This window comes from Lygodium microphyllum, chromosome 12, assembly GCF_053477565.2.
Source record: "Lygodium microphyllum isolate KBCC chromosome 12, Lygodium_microphyllum_v1.1.10, whole genome shotgun sequence".
NCBI lineage: Eukaryota > Viridiplantae > Streptophyta > Polypodiopsida > Schizaeales > Lygodiaceae > Lygodium > Lygodium microphyllum.
In genome coordinates, this window is record NC_141146.1 from 77,370,697 (window position 1) to 77,379,750 (window position 9,054).

General features: G+C 44.1%; 1 protein-coding gene across 3 annotated transcripts; it reads left to right on the plus strand.

Annotated features, from left to right (window-relative positions):
* Positions 1 to 391: 391 nt before the first annotated feature.
* On the plus strand, positions 392 to 4,150 carry LOC148027940 (calcium-dependent protein kinase 2-like). Of its 3 annotated transcripts, XM_087689634.1 has the most exons (5): positions 392 to 1,421; positions 2,161 to 2,235; positions 2,317 to 2,463; positions 2,867 to 3,778; positions 3,811 to 4,150. In XM_087689634.1, exons 1-4 carry the CDS (start codon positions 713 to 715, stop codon positions 3,550 to 3,552), a joined length of 1,617 nt encoding a protein of 538 aa, XP_087545760.1. In that variant the 5' UTR covers positions 392 to 712; the 3' UTR covers positions 3,553 to 3,778; positions 3,811 to 4,150. The 3 variants fall into 3 exon arrangements, with proteins under 3 accessions (XP_087545760.1, XP_087545758.1, XP_087545759.1); XM_087689632.1 differs by having other exon boundaries at positions 393 to 1,421; positions 2,161 to 2,463; positions 3,811 to 4,146; XM_087689633.1 differs by having other exon boundaries at positions 393 to 1,421; positions 2,161 to 2,463; positions 2,867 to 4,147.
* Positions 4,151 to 9,054: the final 4,904 nt, after the last annotated feature.

The window sequence follows — 9,054 nt, forward strand, 5'->3', positions numbered from 1 at the left end:
AGAAGAATATGTATTCATGTTATGATTGTGCAATGGAAGTGAATTATAAGGTATTTTTACACTCAAGGATAACGAAGTTACTTTATGATAGTTCGCTTCGCTATTGCTCCGCTTCGCGACATGCAAAATGAGATTGCACTAGTAATAATATAATATAGATATAGATAGACAGACATGCTGAATCTTTACCATACATCCACTTTACAAAACCATACTTTTCCGCCTGCTGCCCAAGTGTGAAACGGGCCTAAACTATACTACAGCAGCACACGCGTGAAAACGGCACGTGCGTAAAAACATCGACTATGGAGTGACGAGTCTGGACTGTGGACGGTGGGACTCGGGAGGGACCCAGAACCAGTTTGCTCGCATGAAAAGCAGTCTCTGCCGATCTATGTAGTATGTAGGCCTCTCTGATGGAACTGATCACTGATGACGGAGAGAAAGGAGGTCTCTGATCGAGACCATTTCTCTGCTCAACACCCACTACCCTGCTGCACAGGGTAGCCAGCAACAACACGTACTGGATAATGGGTTGATGTTAACGCTTAACTTCTGGAGAACCAAGACATACGAAAGACAGAAAGAAAGAAGAAGAAGAAAGAACAGAGACATTAGCAGAGAAGGAGACACGCATAAAACAGAAGAAGAACAAGAAGAAGAGGACGACGACGACGAGAAGGAAGAGTAGGAGCAAACACTCACTGCCAAAATGGGGAATTGCCTCACCTCCCCCTCCATAGCTTCTCCCCCTTGCTCTCCCTCTTCATCTTCCTCTGCTTCATCATCATCATCATCACTACCATCATCATCATCATCTTCTTCATGCTCTTCCGACAAGGCTCATCCCTATCTCCCGTCCAAGAGACCCAGATCCCCCCCCTTCCGCATCCTCCCCCCATCCCCCCTCATCCTGCCCTTCCCCACGCCCTGTGACCTCCTCTCCCTCTACCGCCTCGGCCCCAAGATTGGCCGCGGCCAGTTTGGTGTCATCCGCCGCTGCATCGAGAAATCCTCCAGCTTTGAATTCGCCTGCAAATCCATCTCCAAGCTCCGCCTGTTCTCTCAGAAGGAGGTTGCTGCTGTCGTGGCCGAGGTGCAGACCATGCAGTTGCTCTCGGACCATCCGAACATCGTCCAATTGCACGAGGTTGTGGAGGACAACAATTATGTACACATCATCATGGAGCTCTGCAAGGGAGGGGAGCTCTTTGGGAGGCTGGAGCAGAAAGGCTGCTTTGGGGAGGAAGAGGCTGCTGATGTGATGAAGAGATTGATGGAGACTGTGCTGTACTGCCATGGCAAAGGAGTGATGCATAGGGACTTGAAGCCTGAGAACATTCTGCTATTGGAAAATGGTGCTTATTCCTCTTCTGCCATCAAGCTTGCAGATTTTGGCCAGGCTTTGTGTTTCACACCAGGTATGGATGTAAGGCCTTACTTCCCTCTGCACATGTATGAATGAACTTGATCAAACTGTGCCTTTGTGAGACCCTTTGGTCCACAAGCTGTCAATGGAGGATTCTTTCCTGATCATCATCTCGTCAAGGCCTGACAAACCAGGGCCTTGAGGATCTTCAGACACCTTATCATCTTAGGCATAAAGCATAAGCTTATCATTCAGGGGGTTTTTGCCCAATGGCGTCTATAATGCTCAGAACATGCCCAACCCTTAAAAACTGAGTCGGTCATGAGTGTTGCCCAGTACTGAACCCAAGGTCCTTGGCCTGACTGGTCAGCATGGGAGGTATATGTGATATTAGTCTTGGGGACAGAGCTCCAGGGAAACCGGACACAGTCCAGTGCTGATGAGATGGTGCTTAGCATCAGAATTTTGGAAAGATAAAACAGTTCTCTTCTTATTTCTTCAATATAGGTCTCTTTTTGTCTTGGATTGAGATGGTGCTTGGCTATAGATTGTTTGTCTTGCGTGGAGATGGTGCTTGGCAATAGTATGTCCCTTTTAGTGTTGCATTGAGATGGTGCTTGGCAGTAGTCCTTTCGTCTTGCATTGACATGGTGGTGGGCAATACTAATGTTTGAAGGCCTTACTAAAAGAGAATCATGGTTCTCTTGGAAATACTGTTTCCTTTTTACAGTTCTGTTGGGAATAATTTGCATTTGTCATCTGTCAGCTAAAGTTTGGCCTCCCATTCACAGGTCAGAAGTTCTCAGGCATGGCCGGAAGTGCCTATTACATGGCTCCTGAGGTGCTACAAGAATGCCAACAGTACGGTGAGGAAGTTGATGTGTGGAGTGCAGGTGTCATTCTGTATATTCTGCTAAGTGGGGTGCCTCCCTTTTGGGCTGAAACAGATGAGGGCATCTTTAAAGCTATCAAGGAGGGGAAGCCAGACATGGTCTCGAAACCATGGAACAATATCTCCCCTTCTGCAAAGGATCTCATTGTCAGAATGCTCTGCTCAGATGCAAATGCGAGGTTCACGCCTAGCAAAGTGTTAGGTAAGAGAAGTGTTTCTGTCGAGTAAGTGATGTTTGTGTGTGAACACGAAGTTTTTGTTTCTGTGGAGTAAGTGATGTTTGTGTGCGAACACAAGAAGTTTTTGACATTTTCCCATGTGGAAAAAGGGGTCTTTTCCCTTGTAATTCCCTATATTGTTCCAACATTCTGAGCTTCTGCTGGAGAGGTGCTACATACCTAGTGGGGCTGGCAGCTGCCTGCCCCGAACCGCACCCTAGCTTCTTCACAAAAGCTCATGATGTTGTTGTAATTCACAATGGTGGAATCGTAGTGGGAATTTCGTCTAAAACTTCTCATGGATGTAAGTGATGCTCTCAAACACTCTTTGATGTTATGTGTTGGTGCATCCTCACTGATTTGCTGTGTCCAAAACTTTTCTTGCAGAGCACCCGTGGATCCAGCACACATCGTTTGCCACCACAAATGTGCCAGAGGCAGAGGCAATTTCACACCATCAGGACCAAGACACACTGGCTGCTTCAACAGGAACTGAAAGTGCAGCTGTTGATCTTTCAGATTTTGCCTCTGCTCTATTGTCTACAATGTCATCTTCCAATGGCCTTTCAGTCTTGGCCTCCTCTGCTAGGGCATCAGCTATTCCTGATCCTGATAAAGGCTCAGAGCCATGCCCAAATTCTGTTTCTAAGCCGCATAGTCGACCGCAAAATGCATCCTTGCAACTTCAATCCAAAGACTCTTTATGTACAGTGCCTCCTGTTTCTGATTGTCCTGCTTTGAGGGAGATCCACAGAAACGGTGTAAGCAAGCACAGCTTTGATGATTTGTTGAAGTCTTTGATTTCTAAGCTAGAGAACAAGATTCTGTCTTTGTTCCCAGCCATGACAAAGATCAACCTGCTACAAGATGAATGGTGCTGCTCATGCACTCTCTTGACAAGCACTGCCTCAGAGCAGACTCTACTGATAGAATTGGGACAGGAGAGGTACCTGATAGGCCATGACAGGACGAGGAAACGCATTGGGTGGAAGCTGCTCGCTCAAACAAACTCTTCTTCTTGCACAGCACAAGCTCCTTTAGTCCTTCAGTCACCATTCATGGAAGTCTCCTAAAGGACAACAGAAAGGCCAAGCAGTTCTGTAGACAATCGAAAGGTCCAGTGCGAGTAACCGAGGGGGGTTTCCTACAATTCACTTGCCCCATGTGTCTAGGAGTTCTACACACATGGAAGGCCCATGTGACCCTTATCAGAGGGTTGGGGGGTTTCCACACTTGTAAGGGGAGTTTCCAGTATAAAAGAGTCCTACAAAAGTGATATGCCCCATGTGAGTAAGGGAGGTTTCCCCTAAATATAAATGTGAGTAAGGGAGGTTTCCCCTAAATATAAATGTTTAAGGAAATGAACAAAAGACGGAAAGCCTAATGTGATCTAGGGGGGTTTCCCGTATTACTCGGATGGTTCTTGATGTTTTAAACGTAGTGGGCTTTCGAAGATCAGTTGTTGGCACCATCCCCACATTCGTAAGAGGAGTTTCCAATGTAAAAAAAACCTACACAAGTGACATGCGGCATGTGACTACATTCGTAAGGGGAATTTCCAATGTAAAAAAGACCTACACAAGTGACATGCCCCATGTGACTACGGGAGGTTTCCCTAATATACAAGTGTGAGTAATTAAACACAAAACGGGAAGCCTTGCGGCTATTGTTTCGATGGTTCTTAATTTTTAAAATGTAGTGAGAACATCGATGTCTACCGTATGTTGCGTATCTAAGGAATTAAATACTAGACAAAAGCCTCATGTGACTAAGAGTACTAAGATCCATTCTCCTCATCTATGAAAGAATAGAACAAAAGTCTAGTTTGTCTTGTGTGGCATGACCTTAGGGCCTAAATACAAATCATAAGCCCAAAAAGAGATCGAAGCCTTTTAAGGTTTTTAACTGGAAGAGCCAAAAAAAAAAAAAGGTGGTAGTCTAAAACATTTCTTCACCATTAAGCATGCTAGTATGCGAGCTATTTTTCTCAATGCTCCTTGCAATTCAAGTGACACTCATGGGTCTTGTAAGTCATTGATGTTGGATAACTTTTCCTCACTTGTTTCATAGGCTAGATTTGAATTGCTCTAAATATGTGTAAGCAAGCCCAATAATGTGTGTTACAATTAATATTGTTCATCTAATGAGCTATTGATTCAAAGCTTGGGCCAAGTTCATTGTCTATGTGATCCATTCATGGTGGTTAGGGCACCTCAAAAACATCTAGCCAAAACCAAATACCAACCTTTACTAGGGAAACTTAGGAGAAAGCAGGTGCACTAATGAAGGGCACTTGAGAATTAATGATAGAGAAGAATGTGGATTAGGATATGTAGCTACTGCCCACACAAAGGAGGAACAAACCCTACAAGGGGGAGAGGAAGAGTATGGTTAAATCTACGCATTCATGGAGCACTAAGATGTATCAAGAGACTTCAATTAGGTCAAATATGCCCAAAGATCATGATATTGTTAAAGGTAGCAGCGACATTAAACATAGGAGTTGCTAGTGGCACATTGAAGAGCCGATGCGAGTAGAGGAGTAAAGGTGACCCAACACGGCACATGGGCGGAGAGAATGTCCCACCACCTGACAAGGTACATGGGCAAAGAGAAGGTCCCACCATAGGCAGCAACCTATATAATGATAGGGAGCAAAGCATGGTGGTTGTTGTTGTGGAGCATACTCACAATCTTGGAGGCCAAACAGCACGAAGTTCTCTTGCTCAATGCCATATCCTTCTTGAGTCATTTTTCCGGTCTTCCTAACTGGCATCCGGAGTGCTCCTGCTCACTAGAGCTTATATTGTATTGTCCTTAGTCATTGTGTTCACCTATTCAGCATTAGTAGAGGCCAAGCAACAAGAAGTTCTCTTGCTCGATGCCATATCCTTCCTGAGTCACTCTTCCAGTCTTCCTAACTAGCATCCTAAGTGCTCTCTCTCAATAGGGTTTATAGTGTATTATCCTCAGTCATTGTGTTCGCCTATTTGGTAGTAGTAAAGCCTTGATCATTGTGTTTGTCAGTTGTCTATAGTCGTCGTTCTCTCAAAGGACTGTGCTATGATCATTTGGTCCCCGATTGATGTATCGACTTTGATTCTATCTATACACTTCAGATTTATTTTTGAGTACATTTCTGTGTTTGATTTCATGTATCGTGATTATGTCTCTCTTTAGCTCGGGCTTTGAATGTTGAGAGTGATGTTAGTGTCTATCTATGTTGGTACTGAGTGCACCTGTTGTCAGTTTTGTGGCGGTTGTGGTTGGATACTGAAAACACATGGTGACCACAATTACCGTTCCTCCATGCACTAAGCTAAATGCATACACATTTGCACGGTCCGCTTGAGGCAGTTTTGATTGTAAGCTATACATGGTGGTCTTGATCTTGACAACACTAGATGATACCACCTCTTGAGGCTATCCTGTTCCTTAATGAGGCCATAGTTGAGGCACAACAAACTACCTTGGAATTTTGAAAGCGTCGTTTGTGTTTCACTCCCTCGACGAACCGAACCCTTCTATCTTTCTACCTATTGCACCTTTGAATCTAGCAAGTCGATCTTTAGCTTTACTCAACCTGGTAGGTGTCCCACTAGTAATCTCAACTTCACCTGTCATCCCGATTTCAATGGCACACCATCCTAGTATTTTCCTCCCAAAGTTCTCTAGATCTTCTAATGAAGATTTAGATGCTTTTCTCCAACAATTTTATGTGGTGTACATAGTCAATTAACTTGATCACGTTAGTGAAGCTTACAAGTTTCCGTCTTCGAATCCTCGATGCATAGAAGAAGGCTATAACCTGGCTAGTTGCTGCACAAGATGGCTGGCCATCATGGAATAAAGCCCTAAATGCCTTCCATATCTGGTTTCAACTAGACCGAACATATGTGCAAAGACTTGAATGACTCTGCCACCTCAAGTAATGTGACAGATCAATTGAGGCAGATACCATAAAGCTCACAATATTGAATAGCCACATTAATCCAAATGCTCAGTTGAAGGATGAAATGTTGAATACCTTGTATGTCCAAAGTTTTAATAAACCTATTCAAAAAGCCTTTGCTTTCGATGATCTATCTAGTGCCAGCATTGACCCATTTTATAAGAAAGCTCTAAGGTTAGAGTAGTTTCTATTGAAAGAGAAGTTTGTAAAAGGGAAGAGATCCAAGTTAGTTGAAAAACACCCAACATCAAGATAATAATGAATCAATTTTTGATTCTGACCTAGAAATAGCTTCCCGTAGTACATAGTAGTCTGATTTTGAGGTGTTGGGGTAAAGGCGCCTCTGCCTAGCCGCCCGTGTATTACTACACTGACAGTCACCGCCACTGCACACTGCAGGTGGCGGGCGCCTGTCACCGTCACTTTATTCTTTATTCTTTTAGTGACAGTTTGAATAAAGGAAGGCTCGGTCACACATTGTGAGTGTTGGAGTTCCCATTTCTAGTCTCTCCCTTTCTTGCTCTTGCTCTCCCGCCATAGCTCTCGAGTCCAACCTTCAATCCATCGCTCCCTTTCAACTGGTATCAGAGCTTTGCTTTTCGACTCTTGAGCTTGGTTCGTGGCATTCACAGCATCCCATCGACTCCCTACTTGCATTGGGTCTCCTTCCCGGCAGCCATATTCGACTCCTTCGAGCTCCCGTCACTCCTCGGCTTCCCGAGCACCTTCTCGGCATTGTTGATACCTTCAGGGCATTACATAAGAGGTATTTGATCATTTTCTTCAGGGTTTACTTCAATTCTCAGGTCTCACAGGTTGTAAACAAGTTGTGGGTAGCCATAGCTCACACCTCTTGGAGCTTCCTTCACCTGGATCTTACTTCCAGCCTATCAAGGCTTGCTGAGGCTTGGTGTAGGTCTTCTTTAACCCTCATTTGTGCCCCCTTTGGGTCCCATTGTTGACACGTGGGACAGCAGACCCCCCAGCCAACTCACGTTTTTTTTGCGCCTGTTTCAAAATCTGGCCCAAAAATCACTCTTTTTGTCATATCTCGGGCATTCGGAACCCGATTCAAGCAAGATAAGAGTCTAAGTTGGGGTTTTGGCATGCTCGGGACGCAATGGTGATGTCGGAGTTGCCAAATTCTGATGACAGAATCTTCTGCAACAGATTTCAGGTCTGAAACAACATGTATTTGTATGCCTATGCTTGTTTGGGCATGACTACATAACCGGTTTGATGCCTATTGCATCCCAATTGATTTGGGGGATTGAAGCTACATGTAATGCTATGATTTTGGCCTAATTTTAGGGCTGAAAATACACAGTTTATAACAGTAAATGCATGGTGAATACTCTTGGGCTGAAGCATGCTTTGACATATGCCTATTGGTTCCGGATGTATGTCTTGGGTTATGCTATGATGTATTGATCATCGAGGGACGACTTTGAGCTTGTCATTGAATCCAGATGCTTTTGGAAGCTTGAGCTTATTTCAACCCGCACTTATGGACATTGGTATATGCTTTGACAGTGATGCTTCTTGGGTTTATGCATACCCGTTGCCTACGGCTTGATGCTCATGTCACGGTTGATTATCCTATGCATACGTTGAGCTTGAGTGCTCATTGAAGATCCACCTTGGATGAATTTTGGATTATCTAGAGTAGACTTGGATGTTACTTGGCTTGTCAGAGTTTGGATTGGGATGTATTTGATGTCTTACATGCTTACGGATGCTACATACGGATGCTCTACCGCCTACATGTTCGGGATGTACTATTGATGTATTGTCTTGGACTTATGTCATTGGCACTGTGTCTTACCTTGGCTTGAGCTCTTGAGCTCGTACATACGACTTTTGTGCCAGTGGGAGCATTCTTGAATGCTTATTAGACATTGAACAGGCGTTACTTTTATGCATTGAGCCGTTACATGCCATTGAGCAGTTTTTACAGACACTTGAGACTTTGGGACTTCTTACCTTTTGGGATGATACATCATATGTCTTGGTTCACTGTATGCTTATGAGCTAAGTCTCAGTTTTGGATCCGTATCTTTGTGAACTGACACCTACTTGTGTCAAGTTTTGGTAGTGGTAGGAACACTTTGCCCCGTTGCTTGGGGGGTGTGCCTACTCATCACTGGCAAATGTTTGTATGGCATGCTTGGGTGTTGGATTCATGCTTATCGACCGTCATATGCTTATGTGATGCCCGCATGATGCTGGCTTTGGTCTTGGCAGTATCTGATTGCCTTGGGATCAGATTTTCACACTATTAGCTCTCTTTTACTGAAATCTGAAATTTATTACAACAAGCATATATGTATGGACATGCATGGATTTTTCATGTTGAAACACTCTGAAATGATGTACTTTCACTAGTACTTGGTGGGCAGCAGCTTTGGTTCCACTTTCCTCGTAAATTTTCCTCGATTTTGGTGATTTTTTGGTCATTTTCTGCAGTAAACAACAAGCAGTTTTGAACTGTCTACCGTCTTCCAACCTGCATTATGGCAAGTTCATCCACTGATCATGCTATTTTTAACATCACTAAACTTGATGGTACGAATTACTCTTATTGAAAAAGCCAGATTTGACAGGTATTGGTGCAGAAATCGCA

Coding starts and splice junctions, on each gene's coding strand:
- LOC148027940 (XM_087689633.1), top strand. CDS start 713: ATGGGGAATTGCCTCACCTCCCCCTCCATAGCTTCTCCCCCTTGCTCT. Junction 1,422..2,160: donor GGCTTTGTGTTTCACACCAG/GTATGGATGTAA, acceptor TCCCATTCACAG/GTCAGAAGTTCTCAGGCATG. Junction 2,464..2,866: donor CACGCCTAGCAAAGTGTTAG/GTAAGAGAAGTG, acceptor CTTTTCTTGCAG/AGCACCCGTGGATCCAGCAC.